Here is a 16553-nt window from a genome sequence, read left to right as displayed (position 1 = left end):
AATCCCCGAACTCTCCGTGCACTCCCTTCATCCTTGTTCTTCAGGGAAAAAAAAAAAAAAAACCCTGATGGAGAGACCTGTGGGAAGGCGTGGGCTGCTGGTGGCACAGCGGTGTTAAACAAGGCTCCCACCCCGCCACGGCTGGAACAAAACAGGGTCCTGATGAACGAGCTTGGAGCGGACGGGGACACTCCCAGGCTGTGGGAGATCTGCTGTGCAGCAGGTGCTGCAGGAGCCAGCCCTGCTCTCCCAAATTCCCCTGCATGAAAAAACATTGCTTATCTCAGCTCTGCCCTGGGTGAAACGTTCTCCCTCCTTTCTGCTCGTGGAGCAATCCCGCCCTGCCATCTGCTGGTGAAATCCTACAGCCGAGGAGGAGAAATCCTAAACCAGGGGCAGCATTTGGTGGAAAGCCTGCCATCTGTGCTGAGAACTGGGCGATCTTTGGGGGTGACCGCCAGCCACCGAGGCACAGCTCAGGCGCACGGTGGCACGGCAGCTTGGGAGACCTCTGGGTGATGGATGGCTCACCCACCAGCACCATCGAAGGGGATGGATTGGCCAGATAAAACCATTAACAGATGTCCCCACTGCTCCAGGCGCTGCTGAAGGTGCTGGGAGGGCCAGCTGGGAGGATCTCAGGTATCGCTGGTCACCAGGAGCAGCTGCACCCGTGTGTGGAGGGCACCAAGAGCAGGGGGGCCCCTGGGGCAGTTGTGTACCCCCAGCCCGTCAGTCCGTGTGGGGAGTGAAGAGGATGGAGCAGGACGCAGGACTGTGGCTGGCTGCACAGAGTCCCCTGGGAGGGAGCACAAATGTCACAAAATATGTTTCCAATCAGAGCCACAGCGGCTGCTGCAGCCAAAGGGCGTTTTGTGTGGAAACGCGCTCTTTGAGCTGGGCTGTGTTTTGACTTTAGCTGTCAAAGCAGGAGCTGAACACTTCCACAGCGACATGCCTGTGTCAGTCCCTGCTTTCCCAGCGGAGGAGGTGACAGCTGTGAAGGACCAAGCCCAAAACAGTGGCAGGTGTGATCCCGCCAGTGCGGCCTCGTGGCACCGCCAGCTGTTGGGAGAACGATGCGAGCAGGAGGAGGAGGATTTGTGTCATTTGTGTTTTTCAAGACAGAAAATATTGCAAATCACCACAATTTGCTTTGCTATTTTTACCTTTTTTCTGCTACTCTTGATTATTCCACTGTAGTGAAGGGGAAGATATTATATCCCATTTTTATGAAAACGTTGTGTCCCGCTTTTAAAGCAAATTAAAGGCAATTTAGCAACTGAAAAGCCACAATGCCCAGCTAACCAGTGTCTACAGACTTAGTCCCCCTTAACAGGACAACCATGGAGCCTGAAGGTCACTGATGAATCACTGAATCCTGCACCGCCGTGTCCTCACGCTCCACTGAAGATGCTGGAAATAGATAATTACGGATAATTACGGATCTCCCATGAGCTGATCTCCCAGCAGCAGAGGGAGGTGAATCCCTCTCCCATTCCAGCAGCTTTCTGTTGGGAGCCGTTGAAGCCTTGTCCTGGGAAGAGGGACTGACAGCTCGCTTCTGTGAGGAGACCCCAGGACCCTTGGTCCCGCTTCAGGGCAGCCCATGATGGGAGCTGGAACAGGAACTCGCACTTATTTGGGGAGGAACGATGCTCTGAAGAGGAGGAGGCTGTGGGAACAGCTCCAGCTCCGACCGCTCCTCATCCCGCTGCCAGCGACACCTCCAAAACCAGAGCTTGGGAGCCGTGAGAAGAAAAAATCCCAGAGGAATTGTTCGCTCCAGCTCCGACCGCTCCTCATCCCACTGCCAGCGACACCTCCAAAACCAGAGCTTGGGAGCCGTGAGAAGAAAAAATCCCAGAGGAATTGTTCGCTCTCCTGGTGCATTCCTCTGCTCGACCTGCTCCTTGCCCTGTCCCAGCCCCATGGCCCCGCTCTCCACGGGAGGCTTCCCTGGATTTTTTTTGTGTTTTATGGTGGGACTGAGCTGCCCTGTGAGACATCTGCACATGTAGGATGGGGTGGGAGGGAAGACAACCCCAAAAACTCTTCTGGGGTTTGTTGCTGTGGATCCACGTCCCTGCCAGCGGCCCACAGGGGATTGATTGTTCATCCCTAAATCTGTTGAGGTGAAACCTGTGTTCCAGCTTATGGCTGTTGCTCCCTGTTGGGAACACTGAACAGTCTGGCACATTCCTCTGACACCACCTGGGGATATTTTATGGATTTATGGGGTTCATAATCCCACAATTTCTGGGATCCTTCTCCAGACACACCAGGCCCAGCTCCTGCAGCCTCCCCTCATGAGGGCGATGCTCCAGACCCCAAATCATCTTTGCGACCTCTGCCGGACCCCCCTCCAGCATCTCCTTTCCTTTATTTCCCTTAAACTGTTATAAACGCCAATCACTTGTTTCAAAAATTTAGAAAGTTTAATAAAAATAAAATAGTTATAAAAAAAATAATACAAATGTAGTAATAAAGGTTACACAATTAGAGTTAGGACAATTAATGAGACAATAACAGCAAAGAGTTACAGCCCGGGCTGGGTACCCCTCTCTGGACAAAAGTAAGCCAGGAAAAGGGGGGACCCTGTTAAGAGAAATTTTACTCCTTAAAAAGGGTAATCTGTTGCATATACAAAACACTTTATGAATATGCATATATTTTATTTAAAACAAGAAATCCATCTGGTACGTGTCAAAAATTTTCTATAATCCCCAGGTGCCTTCCAATCTAAGTCCAGCTTGAAAAAGTTCGTTTCCGTTGATAAGGAAAACCATAAACTCCTCTCCTTTGGAAAATTTATGGGTTTCTGTAATTGTTATCTCTGTGCAAAGAATTTTTTTATTATCTTCTCCTTTTCTTGAGCTAATTAAAAGAATACACACATAACTTCTATTTTAACTGCTAAAGCTTACAAAACTACATTTACTATATTATTAAAATGTTAATACAACATAACTTTCCAACCTAGCATAACACATGTAGCAAATATCTGCGCAGAGCCATATAACATGCATTTTTCACAAAACTAATTAGGCAAGCCAGACAATTTCCAACAACGAGTGAATTTAACCACCTCCAACGCGGGCCGCTCTCCCCTGAGGCCCCCGAAATGGCGGGAGCCGGGCGGGTCCTCCCGCCCGCTGGGGGGCGCTGCGAGCGGCGCGGGGCGCTCCGGGCCGGGCCCGGCCGCCTCCTCTCGGCGGCACCGCGGCCCACTCGCGCCGCCGCGGCGCCTATAAAGGGCCGCCCGCCGCCCGGACCCGCCGCCTTTCCGCCCTCCGCGGCCGCACCGCGTGAGTCCGGCTCGGCACCGGCGCTGCTGAGCCCGCCCCGGGTCGGCGCCGCGGGGTAGGGAGCGCTTCGGGGCAGCGCGGCGCGCCGGGAGAGCGCGGCCGGCCGCGCCCTGCCCGCCCGCCCTCAGGCCAACGCGTGCCGCGCTGGTTTATTTATAATACCTTTAGGCCATCTAGCCGAGCCGGTTTTAAGAGATGTAGTTGCGTTGGTGCGTGTTACAGCCTTATTTATTGATTTGTTTTTTTTTTTTTTTTTTTATTTCCTCAGAAAAATCAACGGGCCGCCGCTCTGCAGAATCCGGGCTAAGTCGAAGCAAGAGACGTTGGGGTTTTAGGAGGTTTTTTTGGTTTTTTTTTTTTTTTGCCTTAAAGCTCTCGGGAGCCGGCGTATGAGTTTTGTTGTCTTATCAGAGCCCTGCTGTCCAGGAGGCGTAACTTCGGGGTGTTTTTGCTGATTTTCAAGCTTGCACGGGCCTCTCAGCTGCTCTGTGTCCTGGTGCCCACCCTCCCTTATCCCGAGCTTCTGCCGGCCGCAGCTTAGGCTTTAATTAAGAGTTTTGAGTGTTCCCCCCGGAATTAATATTTATAAGGAGCTTCACTTGAGGACCCCCCCCTCAAAGTGAAAAACCCCCAGCGGTTGAGAGCGCCGAGGGGAAGATGAACACGGCCGCCAGCAGTTACCCCATGGCCTCGCTGTACGTGGGGGACCTGCACCCCGATATCACCGAGGCCATGCTCTATGAGAAGTTCAGCCCCGCTGGCCCCGTGCTGTCCATTCGGGTCTGCAGGGATATGATCACCCGCCGCTCCCTGGGCTACGCCTACGTCAACTTCCAGCAGCCCGCAGATGGTAAGTTGACAATTGCAGCCACATCCCTGGCTTTTCCCACCTCGTTTTTCCTCGTTTTTCCCCCCACTAATTCACTTGTTGCCGTGTAGCTGCCCATCACAAGGTTACAGGGTGAGTCGTCTCTTTCTGGTGATTGCAGCTGGAGTATTATTTACTGCTTGGTGACTACAAAATGCTCTGCAAAATGCACTTCTTACTGACATGTCTAATTTTGGACAGGCCTGTTTCTTGCACTGATAGTAAATTTCAGAGATTCGTGATTGCTCCTCGCATGAGAAAATAATCCCTGCTGTGTTTCCCTTCATTCTGGGATAGTTTGGGGCTGTTTCTGTGGGGGTTTGTGCAGCCAGTCCTAGCAGAGAAACTTCAGAGTAGGCTGAGCGCCCGGTTAGGTGACGGATCCTGTGGCTGCTCCGCACACTCCCAGTTTAATAAATTTAATGTCTCCTGTTGTTCAAGCAGCTGGATGTGCCTCCCAGTTGGGGAAGTGGTGTTCTTGCTTTAAAGTGAAATAAAACGCTTTGTTCAACGTGTGGAGAGCCAGATTGTCTCATGTACAGAAGCCACATTTGCTTTGCTCTTGCCAGACTCTTTTTTTTCACACTTTGCTTCCTGCTCAAAGGCAGGTGTTGCAGAGCTGAAGCAGCACATGAAAGATGGGACAGGAGAGGTCATTTTGGAACACGTCTTTTCTGGAAGGAAAATGGGTCAGCGTTTTCTGCCCCAGTTTTCAGAGCTCTGCCTGCTGACTGCTGCAAGTTTATTGCTCCGTGCTGGGGTTTAACAGCATCTCTGTGTGATAGAGGCATCCAAGTGGAGATGAGAGTGAGTTCAGAATCAGTTTACAACAGCACAGGCTTTGTAAGCTTGCCTTTAGCCTGTAGTAGGTTTACTTTACATTTTTGCAGAGCTTCTATCCTCTCCCAGGGCAGTTCCCTGTGATGCCATTTCCTTGGACTGATCTGACTGAGCACTTTTGATCCTTTCCCTTGTCATGGTGATTAAAAGCCGACTTGCACCCTAACTTCTCATTAATGGCACAAAAAAGTTTTTTGTTTTTTTTTGGGGGGCCAGTGTATTTGTGTTTTAAAGATTCTCAGTGAGAAAGAAGGAACCTGTGAGCCTCTGTGTGTGGTCCTACCCTGCCCTGAGTGCCTCTTATAAAACCACCTTGGTACATTTATCAAAAACGAAGTTATCCCAGCCCACCTGCCTTCCTTAGGCTCTGATCTCGTTTTGCAGGATCAGAGACATAAAAACAAGCAGCAGAAACAAAGGCAGGAAGGAACTCCAGCATGGATTGGATCAGTTTTGGGGAGATGGGGTGCAGAAGTGCAGATGAAGTTCTCTCAAAGCAGAGAAGAGTGATCTGAGAAGGGATCAGTGGCTGGTCCCATGTGCTTTAGCAGAAGCATTCTGCACCTCGCACAAAAGGGGGCCTTCCCAATTTATTCCAAGGTAATCTTTTATGGTAATAAATAGGCAGGTATTTAGGGGGAGGCTGCACCATTCTGGGCTGCTGGGGAGGCAGCAGACATTTTAGGAAGCTCCTGGGCTTGAAGCGATACTTGCAGCAAGTAGGTGGTGTCTTGTTACTGGTAGGTCTTAGAAGGTCAAGTGGTTTAAACCTGATCATTGAGTGAATGTTGGGACAGGGAAATAGTCAAACTCCTCCTGCCCTCATGAAGAGATGTGAATTTCTGAATTTCCCTTGTCAAACTGCAGCGTGTGTTACCCTGCATAAATAAAAAACCCAGCTGCTGCCTTCCGTGTGTTGAATTCCAACCACTGACAGTCACAAAAAGACAGCTCAGGGTAATGAAGCAGAGAAACTTCAGTTTGGCTGCAGAGATAAGGTGTTCTGAAAGTGTAGGAAAAACAGAATGTTTCCCAAGCTAAGGAGGATCCCAGGGCTGGAAATAGATACGTGTTTCTGTAGGAAGCTATAGATAAACTTGTTTGTTCTCCTCCTTGAAGACAGTGTAAAGGAGGAGCTGTGTAAGGCAAATTGTGAAGTTAAAAGGGAAGAGTTGGTACTGATGCAAGCTTCATTGCAGCAGCCTTTTGTTGTAACCTCAGTGATTGAGGAATTTAATTCTTTTGAATATGCACCATCTCTTTTTAAAAAAACTAAGTGGCTAAATTTGCACTGTGTACTTTCCTTGTCAGGACTTTTTTGCTCAGTGACCTAAGTGAGAGCCTGGAGGTCTGGGGAGAATGAAACTCCTTGTGTGGAGTTTCTCGTGGGTGAATCTTGGTGATTGATCTTCATGCTGCTCAACCACAGCCACTAATTCCACGTTGTGTTAACTCTGCACCTGTAAGGGAGGCTGATTGCTCTTGGGGCCTGAGGCAGACTGCAGTGAGTGTTCAGGTGCTCTCCCTGTCCAGAAAGGGAGTGAAAAGGAAGCCTGAAAGGGGCTGTGAGTGTGTTTTATGTTCTGTATGAGCCGCAGTTGAGTCTGCTGGAAGGATGACAGGAACCAGTGGGAGAGAAACAGATACAGGAACTGAAATGGCTGAAGCTTTGTGGCTTAAATAGAAGAAAATGAGAAGGTGTTTGCTCAGATGAAGGAAATGAATCAGATGTGCTTGGTGTGAGTCATTCACAGAACTCTTGCAGATCCTTTACAGGTTTTTGAGGTCCTGGTGTGGAGGGGTTGCATCTCCACCTGTGGGTGTGGCACACATCCCTCGGGGAATCCTTGTAGGGCTTTCACCTCTCACCAGAAGTGTCTGGGTGTAATAACGGAGTGGAACAGTAGCAACCCGTTGAAAGAGCAGTGCAATAGTACCTGCTCAGGGAGCTGGGGAGAACCGGGAGGAACTTCCTAACTGCTCTGGAGCTGGGTGGTGGCTCTGGAGCCTTCACACTCCCCCTGGTTACAGCCACTGCTTGATCTGCTTGTCACCTTCCAGCAGGAGCCTGTTCCTGCTGCAAATGGTATTATCCACCCAGTTTGTGCCCTTGCCAGCACATGCTTCTGCAGGACCTCTGCCTGCTATAAATAAACACTGCCAAATTTGACGAGCTGCACCGGGTCGCCTGCTGAGCTGCCTACACCAGGAAAGGACTGCAGGAAGAACCTGGCTTGCATGGACTTGGAGCAGCAGCTGAGGAATCATTTTAGCCTGGCAGTTAATTGCATTTAACACCTTGGTCTAAGCAGAGCTGTTGGAGTCCTTAAATTATGTATTTTTTTTTTCAAGCAGAGCGTGTTTCCAACTGGATTTGTGTGTGGGGAGAACAGTGATGGTCCCATTTCAATTAAAAAAGCAGCAAGAACAAAAAACCACATTTCAAAGCACATGAAAAATTTGGAGGAACTTCCATGCAGTAGTGGAGGCTGGCATTGGGGGTAGGGAGTGCAGGCTTTGGAAGGCAATATTCCATTGGAATTTCCAGGAGGTAGTTTTGGGACATGCTGAGTAGTTAATCAGGCTGCACGAGCCAAGTCACGTGCAAGGTGCTCAGATTGGTCTTTTCCTTGAATTTTCTGCTCCTGAAATCTAATCAGCAAATACCACAGGGTGAAGGTGGCCTGGGAGAACTGAGCCAAACAAATTTGGGGAACTTGAGTTCTGCCCTGTTAATTTTCCTTGATTTTAATGCACGTCTTTCCATCTCTGCCTGCTCCATGCTGGGAATTAAGACTCTTTCTTTCTTCTCTGCTCGCTCCATGCTGGGAGTGTTTTCTGGCACAGAACAGTGCAAGCATCTCAATTTTATGAACAAGATCCTGATGTGTGTATGTAATTATCCTTTTAATACACCAGCAGGCAGCAGAAATAGCCTCGTGGAGGGGGGTTTCAGTGCAGGTTAGAATGACAGTGCTGGCGTTTGAGAGCTTAGATAAACACTTCCCTGTTAATCAGATGGGGTGTACAGACTTTTTCCCCCCAGAATTTTCTCAAGTCTCTTGTCATCTTTAGCTTGAACAACTTGGGAATCATTTTTTGGCCACATAAGTTATGTAGAGGCTGACTCATGTCCTCACAGCCAGCCATGTGTTCGTGCACATTTTCCCTGACCTGACAGGGAGATGATCCTTCTCTCTGAATAGAAATGAGGATGGGGAGATGTGAGCTTCATGAAAAGCAAAACAGCCACACAGTCACTCTTCATTTTTTTTTTTTTTACCAGAGTTTCCTGTTTTTCCTTTCCTTCTTTGGGTGGAGTAATTTACCTTTATAATCATTCTAATAAACCTGGCATTTTGATAACAGTTTTGCTGTGGTGGTAAATATATTGCTATAATGTAAATTTAAAGTCTGTGAAACCTTTTATATACTTATTAACTGCGCTGCAAAGACCTCCCTGGAAACATTGAGTTAAAAGTCATCGATCACCTCTGGTAATACCCCAAATGCCTCCATGAGCTGAGTCAAATTCAGAGAAAAGGATCACCCACCCACTGGATACCTTTATTTTCTAACCAACCACGGAAAATCTGTTCTTGGCTTCTCTTGCAGCTGAGCGAGCTCTCGATACCATGAATTTTGATGTGATCAAAGGGAAGCCCATTCGCATCATGTGGTCTCAGAGGGACCCTTCCCTGAGGAAGTCAGGGGTTGGGAATGTCTTCATCAAGAACCTGGACAAATCCATTGATAACAAGGCACTTTACGACACATTCTCGGCCTTTGGAAACATTTTGTCCTGCAAGGTGAGATGTGGTTGCATTGTCCAGTTCTTTTAGGGTGGGGACATGATCAGAGATTTGAGTGTAGATAGTGAAAGGGACACTTGTCAAGTGTAAGGAGCAGATTCACAGAATTTTCTGAGTTGAGACACACAAGACTCATTAAGTCCAACTCTTTAAATGAACCGTGCCTACAGAGATCAAACCTGGTGTTAAAATAGAATCTCTGAAAGGCAGAGTTGACCCGAAGCTGAAATTACATCAGATTTGGTCGTGAAGTGCAGGAATCTGACACTCAGGTGGTGTCTGCCGGGTGCTGACCCTTGTCAGGAGCTGCCTGGTGCCAACCCTTGGCAGTGACACGTTTTCACCCGTGGCAGAGGAGGGACGCTGACAGCTGGCTTTGCTCCCTCTCCTGCAGGTGGTGTGTGATGAGAATGGCTCTAAGGGCTACGCCTTTGTGCACTTTGAGACCCAGGATGCTGCAGATAGGGCCATCGAGAAGATGAACGGCATGCTGCTCAACGACCGCAAAGTGTGAGTGTCACAGGCGGCAGCAGCAGCGCTCACATGCTCCGGGATGCATCTCGGTATTAACAGGGACACACAAGGCACTGGTTCTCCTGGCCCAAGCCTTGGCCTGCTACCTCTCCACTCCAGGGCTGGTGAGTGACCCTGCCCAAGCCATGGCCTGCTACCCCTCCATTCCAGGACTGGTGGGTTTCCCTGACCGAGCCTTGATTTGCCACCTCTCTGTGAGCGGGCTGGGGTGGGTTCTGCCTAGGACCAGTGGGAATCCTTGGCCAGCCACAGCACAGGTGATTTTTCTGGTTGGTCTGTGGCCTGTTTGTTGTCTTCTGCTGTCACCCTTTCTTGTCCCCATTCCCAGCTCCTACTGCACACTCATTTTTTTTGCCTCGCCGCAAGTCACACATTATTTTTTTGCTCTTGAAAACGATCTGTTTATTGGGATTTTCATTTTTTTTGTCTTACAGATTTGTTGGGAGATTCAAGTCTCGTAAAGAGAGGGAGGCTGAGCTGGGAGCCAAGGCGAAAGAATTCACCAATGTCTATATTAAAAACTTCGGGGATGACATGGATGATGAAAGACTAAAGGAGCTCTTTGGCAAATATGGTAAATACAGAAATACTTTCACTGAGGCTGTAAATTTCATGAAATGTGGTAGTTTGAGTGCTGCTGTGTAGCCCCTACCTGGCTCACTTTAAGGCTGAGGACTGGAGATATTACATGGAATTTAATAATCTTGAAATACTTTTGATATTTTACTAACCCTGTTCCTTGGTAACAGGTAAAACTCTGAGCGTTAAAGTGATGACAGACCCCACTGGAAAATCCAAGGGCTTTGGCTTTGTAAGCTTTGAAAAGCATGAAGAGGCCAACAAGGTAGGACCGACTTTTATGTTGCTTAGATAACTTCAGAGAAGAAAAACTTGGTTTATCTCGGGAGCCTGTTTCTGAAATGGAAGAAAATTCTGCCTTGGGCATGACCTCTTCTCGATGTGGGAACTTGGAAACCTTTTGCACCTTAATAGCTTGACATTCAAGGGTAACTTGGCATCCCTCCAGTTTCCTAGATCCACACAGAGTGCAGTGGTATAATCAAGAATGTTAATTGCCAAAGAAATACTACAGTGCAGGGCTGAAGGAGGAGGAGGGCACCTAGAGTGAGAACATTGCTCAAAAATGGTCTTTTCTGAGCAGAATGCCTGTTAAAATGTAGTTTCAATTACAAGAAAGGGTGGGGATGAATTTCCAAGTTAGTTCAGCACTCCCTGGTGTGTCAGCTTGATCTGTGTGATAACTTCAGCTTGTCTTTAACGAACCTGCTGTTAACAGGAAAAGTGCAAAGGTAACGTGCAAACTCTGGTTTATTGGCTGACAGGCAGGAACACAGCTCTGGGCAGTCCTGCTCTGACAGGATCGGGGGCTGTCCTGCTGCAGCAGCTGAGAGTTTCCTCTTGAACCCTCTGTGCAGGCAGTGGAAGAAATGAACGGGAAGGACATCAATGGGAAAATGCTCTTTGTGGGCAGAGCACAGAAGAAGGCTGAGCGCCAGGCAGAGCTGAAAAGAAGGTTTGAACAGCTGAAACAGGAGAGACTCAGCCGGTACCAGGTGAATAATGTTTCTTTTCTCAATTTAAGCACTATTTCTGGTCTGTTGAAGGAATTGCCAGAGCAGTTATTGTCCTGTGAGACATCCTGGGTTAAAACACAGAGGTGTTTCCGTGGTATTTGGTGGCAAAGGGGGCACCAGAGCTTAGTCTTGGTACTGAAAGTGTTTAGGAGGATGTGAGACAACAGGCATGAAGTCTCCTTGACTTTCAAATGGGGATCCCTGGAGGGATGGGAAGAGACAGCACAACTCTGCACTGCTCTCTGTAATTTGTGGCAGAACTGGGTCGTGTCAGAGGTGGCATCTGAAACTCCCCCACTCCCTGAGGTGCAGTGCTGGACTGGGGACACGTGATGATGCCACAGGAAGGCAGAGGAAATCCAGACAAGCTCCCTTTCACCACAGTGGGACTTGTCTCTACGCCTTTGCAACATTTATCACCTTCGGGTGGTGTGGAAGGAACATGATGCTAAATTAAGAGTTTTCAGATAAATTACAGCTCTGGCAGATGGGTAACAGTTGATGAGATTAAGATATTTTTTTTTAATGTTATGAATGTCATGCTGTTCTCTCCCTTTCCAGGGTGTTAACCTGTACATTAAAAACCTAGATGACACTATAGATGATGAAAAACTGAGGAAGGAGTTCTCACCTTTTGGGTCAATAACGAGTGCCAAGGTACTGTGGGATTTGGGGGTTATTTGGATTTTAAAGCCTGAAGAAGGAGTTGTTGTCTGACATGTGCTTAAAGGGCTGTTCTTGACCTGTGGTTATTGTGATTCTGAAAACACCTTGGCTAGTGAATAGTGGGATTTTACTGGAAACTTCATTCCCCTACTAAAAGGGGAGGCAGGAAGTGACAAACATGCTTGCTTGAGGTGGTAAGCATGAAATGGCATTTTCCTCTGTGCATTTAGGACTGCACCAAATCTTTCCCATTCCTTACTGTGCAGTGTGGGCCTGGGGACACATGGTGCTGACAGCAACGCAGAGCAAATCCAGACAGGTGACTCTCCATGAGAACCTGTCTCTACACCTCTGCAACAAGTTATGTGCTACCTAAAATCTAAAAAAAACCACAGATTCTTCAGCTCAGTTGTACTGCTACTGCACTAGCAATTGATCTTTACTGCAGGTGATGCTGGAAGATGGACGGAGCAAAGGGTTTGGCTTTGTCTGCTTTTCCTCTCCAGAGGAGGCCACCAAAGCTGTGACAGAGATGAACGGGCGCATCGTGGGCTCCAAGCCCCTCTATGTGGCACTGGCACAGAGGAAGGAGGAGAGGAAGGCCCACCTCACCAACCAGTACATGCAGCGCATCGCTGGCATGAGGGCCTTGCCTGCCAACACCATCATCAACCAGTTCCAGCCTGCTGCTGGTGGTTATTTCATGCCTGCTGTGCCCCAGGTGAGCTGCTGTGGGGTTTTTAATCTGTGCTACTCTCACTGAGCCTTTCTCATGCCTGTAAGCAGCAACTCCTAATAAGGGGTGCAGCAGAGGAGTCAATTCTGTGACTTGCCAGCTGCCTGTTCTCTTAATCCGACCTGAGTGTTGAGTCCTGGCAATGGCTGCCAAAACACGTTGTAAAAAATGTTTGTGATGCACTTGGATGTTGCCTCTGAGCTTATCTGATCTTCCTCCAGGCTCAGAGCAGACCCACTTACTATGCACCCAACCAAATGACACAGATGAGACCCAACCCACGATGGCAGCAAGGAGGGAGACCTCAAGGTGAGCGCGCCAGAGGCTGCTTTGGTTGTAGAACCCTTTGGGAGCTGTACTTCCCAACAGGAACAATTAATGCTTTCCTCTGTGGGAATGGTCCTGTGCAGGGCCAGGAGCTGGGCTCTGATCCTTGTGCGTCCCTTCCAACTTGCCATATTCCGTGATTCTCTGATTCTTCCCGTGCACCACCCCTGTAGCTGACTGTCCTGCCTTGCCAGGTGCTTCCCTTTTGAGGATTTCCCCTCTTTCCATCCTCTAGGCTTCCAGGGAATGCCGAATGCCATGCGCCAGTCGGGGCCCCGGCCCGCCCTGCGCCACCTGACCCCTGCCAACGCTCCTGCCTCCCGGGGCCTCCCCGCTGCTGCCCAGAGAGTTGGTAAGAAGGGGTCTCTTCCTGGGCTTTTCCCCTTCTCTGGGAGGGAGGAGGATGCTGTGGAGACTTGGCTTCTCCCGAAGATGCTCATCAGACCTGGGCTGTCTGCAAAGAGCAGAGCCAGCACCTGCTGCTTTCCTGTTCCTCGCTGTGCGGTGCAGGTCTGGGGGCACTTGGTGCTACAGCACAGCAGTGGAAATCCAGATGGGTTCTTCTCCACTGGTTTGGGACTCATCTCTACACCTCTGCAACACCACCCAAAAATCTCTGTAGCTTCTGGGTTTTGCTTTCAGAGGAGAGCAGCCAAATTAATTTTTTCCCCAGTGATCAGCTGTAGAACAAAAGGTGTGGATTCTATGGGTTGGTTCTAGGGAGACCAGCCCTTTCCTGAAGTAGCCAGCTACACTTTGGTTTCTGAAGAATTATCACCATGCCGAGCATAGTTTGAATTAAAACCAGACATCCCAACTTGTTAGCATGTTGCTGCAGGTGTTTGTCACCGTGTTCTGTTCCTTTGCAGGTGTTGGCACAGCAGCACAGAATTTGGCTCCCCGTCCTCCTGTAGCTGCCCCTGCTCCCAGGGCTGTCCCTCCTTACAAATATGCCTCAAGTGTCCGCAGCCCACACCCAGGTGTCCAACCTCTGCAGGTACCACCAGGGCAGGGCTGGGCTGGGAAGTCCCTGCAGTTTCACATGCAACTGAAGTATTTTTGTAGAAACTTCAAGCTCCTTTTATGACCCAGACAGTGTTAATTTGGAATTTAAAAACCTGGCAGCTGTGCCTTTGCCAGGGGCACTCTGGTTGGATGATCTGTCTTGTACTCACAAGCCCTTTTGTAGCCAGACTGGCTGTAAGGATATTTCTCTTGGTTCTTTGTTCCCGTTTTGCAACCACTGAAGTCACTCTCCTCTTTGCCAAGTTCTCACTGGGCTATCTTTGAAAGAAAGAGCACCCTCTACACCTGGCTTTATCAGCATCTCGTGATGTTTGATCCAGTTTTTGTAAGATATTTACGGTGCTCCTGTGTGACATTCCAGGGTTTTGAGCTCAAGACTTGCCTGGAGTGTTTGTGAACCAAGGGCACGTTACCTGCCCTTTTCTGAAGCTGAGGTGTTGTGTAGGCTTGACAAAGATTGTGTTTTAGGAGGGAACATCTTAGAATTGTCTAAATATGAAGCAATCAGCCTCATCCTTATTTCAGAATTGTTTTCTGCCCTTTTCAGGCACCTCAGCCTGCAGTGCATGTGCAGGGCCAGGAGCCGCTGACAGCCTCCATGCTGGCTGCTGCCCCTCCCCAGGAGCAGAAACAGATGCTGGGTAAGTAAAACTCCACTGCTCACCAGTCATTTTTCATCCCCTCAGGTTTCAAAGATCCAAACTCATCCACCTGAACTCCTTTTTCTCCCTCAGGAGAACGTTTGTTCCCTCTGATCCAAGCTATGCATCCCAGCCTGGCGGGGAAGATCACAGGAATGCTGCTAGAGATTGACAACTCAGAACTGCTGCACATGCTGGAATCTCCAGAGTCCCTCCGCTCCAAGGTGAGCTGCTGTGTCCCTTTTTTGTCTTGGGGGGCCTCTGAGAAGGGAGAAAATCTCACTGGATTCGTTGTCCCCAGGTGGAGGAGGCCGTGGCAGTGCTGCAGGCTCACCAAGCTAAGAAAGAAGCTGCCCAGAAAGTGGGTGTGGTTGCTGCTACCTCTTGAACCAGGACGCCTGGTGAGTGTCTCAGGCCTCAGCTTCAGCAAAAAGCTTCCAGAATCAGTAAATAAAACACAGTTGTTAGTGAACAATTCATGTGGGTCTGTGACCAGCACTTACCTGATTGTAGCCCATTCTTCATCAACAAAAAGCTCCTGATGTAGTTTCTCCCAGCAGAATACTTATGTGGAACTTAAGAAATCTTCATTCTGATGCTCATTTAAGGGATCTAAAGATGTTGAAGTCCCTGAGGTGTTCCTTGGAGCTGACATGCTGGGGATGAGTCTTGTGGAACTGCTAGTCTGGGAAATAGCCACGAGGAGCTCTGGTGATTTTTGAGGCTAAACAGGCTCTTAGTGCCCATTCCTTATCCTGGAAACCACCTGCCTTCTGGATATAATAAATGTTGGAAATGTTTCACTGGATATGTCTGTCCACACAAGTGGTGTCACCTGTGTTTGGGCTTGGCTCTTGTTTTGTTTGTGGATAAGGATTTTGATTCTTGGCATGCCTCTTCTGTTTCTCATGATCCACTTTTCTGGGGGTTGTCTGGAATTGCCATCTCCAGGACTTGCTCTGCTGCTGTTTGTGATCAGATGTCACAGCTCAAGCTGGTGAAGAATGATGAGTATTCTTATTTTCACTGGGTGGTCTAGCAAAGAATTAGAGTTTCTTGTGGATAATAACAATTTCTGATCATCTGACCACCACGACCAGCTTCTCTGTACCTTCCCAATTATACTGGAATCCCTATTCCTTGGAATGCTGGAATATTCCCTAGCCTGGAGCAGGGAAGCTGTCAATAACTTCTCTCCCTTTTCCCCCCTCTAGGATACAAAGAAGCCAAATAGCCCCTTCCTAGACATCAGCTCAAGATGTGTGAAGATCCTTCACTGTCCTGCGGATCTCAAGGCCATGCGTTGTATCACATAGTTATATTGCATTTTGTAAATTAATCTTAAAGTTCTTATTTAAAAAGCCAACTCTGAAGCTCGAGGTTTCCAAAACCAGAATCTGGGGGCGTTGCAAGCTTTTCCTTTGCCCCTTGTATCTTCTACAGAGGATGTTGAGGATTTTAGGCTGGAAGTATTTTTGTGAGTTTGTGTTTAATTGAACAATCCAGTTTGGAAAGTTTGGGAAACATTTATCAATAAAGGAATAAACTTGCACTGTGTTTGTCATCATTTCTCTCTGTTGGATAAATAAACGCGGTGTGGCTTTGTGAAATTAAACGGATGGGCAGTTAATTGGGGGGTGAATGCATTAAACAGGGATTTGACTTACTCTGCTTGCTAATTTTGGATAATGAGTATTTAAAGTCATGCCTGAGGCAGTATCTGAAGGGGTGATGGCTGTAAACAGTGACCGAAGAAGGGTTGGGGAGGTACTTTCAAGTGAGGGGTACAATGGTTTGGCCTGTTTCTGTTGGGGGCTGTTCTTTTGTTTACATTTCTCCATTTTCAGCTGGATTTTTAGTGGCCCCGCTGGTATTTTATACCTGAGATTTGCCACTGGGCTCCATGAATCATTTACAGACTTTCTTTGGGTGCTCCTTTGAGATAAAAATCATTATTCAGACGGCACAGACCACGCGCTAAGCTGCGAGAAGTCCTCCGCAGCCCAAGCTCGAGGCTGGAGCTGTGTCCCGCAGTGGATGGGAGGCTTTGGGAAAGCCTGGAATGGGCTGGAAGGAGCGCGCAGGGCTGCACCAGGGGCTCGGCTGGGCTCCCCGCTACAAACGCGAGCCGTGCTGAGCCGTTCCGAGCTGAGCCGTTCCGAGCCGCGCTGAGCTGTTCCGAGCAGAGCCGAGCCGCACT

The 16553-nt window shown here is 48.8% G+C and overlaps 2 protein-coding genes and 3 non-coding genes across 8 annotated transcripts in view; 4 read left to right on the top strand and 1 right to left on the bottom strand.

The window, feature by feature from the left end:
- The window catches only part of CAP1 (cyclase associated actin cytoskeleton regulatory protein 1), a 139639-nt gene that overhangs the window by 105674 nt on the left and 17412 nt on the right, over positions 1-16553 (bottom strand). The window lies entirely within an intron of this gene.
- On the top strand, positions 3608-15905 carry PABPC4 (poly(A) binding protein cytoplasmic 4). Of its 4 annotated transcripts, XM_068172854.1 has the most exons (15): positions 3615-4158; positions 8632-8825; positions 9223-9338; positions 9797-9936; positions 10112-10206; positions 10799-10936; positions 11519-11614; positions 12072-12344; positions 12581-12668; positions 12922-13038; positions 13556-13683; positions 14260-14353; positions 14447-14577; positions 14655-14754; positions 15568-15905. In XM_068172854.1, exons 1-14 carry the CDS (start codon positions 3966-3968, stop codon positions 14739-14741), a joined length of 1890 nt encoding a protein of 629 aa, XP_068028955.1. In that variant the 5' UTR covers positions 3615-3965; the 3' UTR covers positions 14742-14754; positions 15568-15905. The 4 variants fall into 4 exon arrangements, with proteins under 4 accessions (XP_068028959.1, XP_068028956.1, XP_068028955.1 ...); XM_068172858.1 differs by lacking the exon at positions 14655-14754 and having other exon boundaries at positions 3608-4158; XM_068172855.1 differs by lacking the exon at positions 15568-15905 and having other exon boundaries at positions 3611-4158; positions 14655-14755.
- Positions 11237-11372, top strand: LOC137462527 (small nucleolar RNA SNORA55). The gene has a single exon (XR_010993713.1). It is a non-coding gene; the product is annotated as a small nucleolar RNA SNORA55 (small nucleolar RNA).
- LOC137462525 (small nucleolar RNA SNORA55) lies at positions 11858-11985 on the top strand. The gene has a single exon (XR_010993711.1). It is a non-coding gene; the product is annotated as a small nucleolar RNA SNORA55 (small nucleolar RNA).
- LOC137462526 (small nucleolar RNA SNORA55) lies at positions 13159-13291 on the top strand. Its single transcript, XR_010993712.1, has one exon. It is a non-coding gene; the product is annotated as a small nucleolar RNA SNORA55 (small nucleolar RNA).

This window comes from Anomalospiza imberbis, chromosome 25 (assembly GCF_031753505.1).
Source record: "Anomalospiza imberbis isolate Cuckoo-Finch-1a 21T00152 chromosome 25, ASM3175350v1, whole genome shotgun sequence".
NCBI lineage: Eukaryota > Metazoa > Chordata > Aves > Passeriformes > Viduidae > Anomalospiza > Anomalospiza imberbis.
Note: the sequence above shows the minus strand (reverse complement) of the source record. Positions and strands in the feature narration are given on the sequence as shown.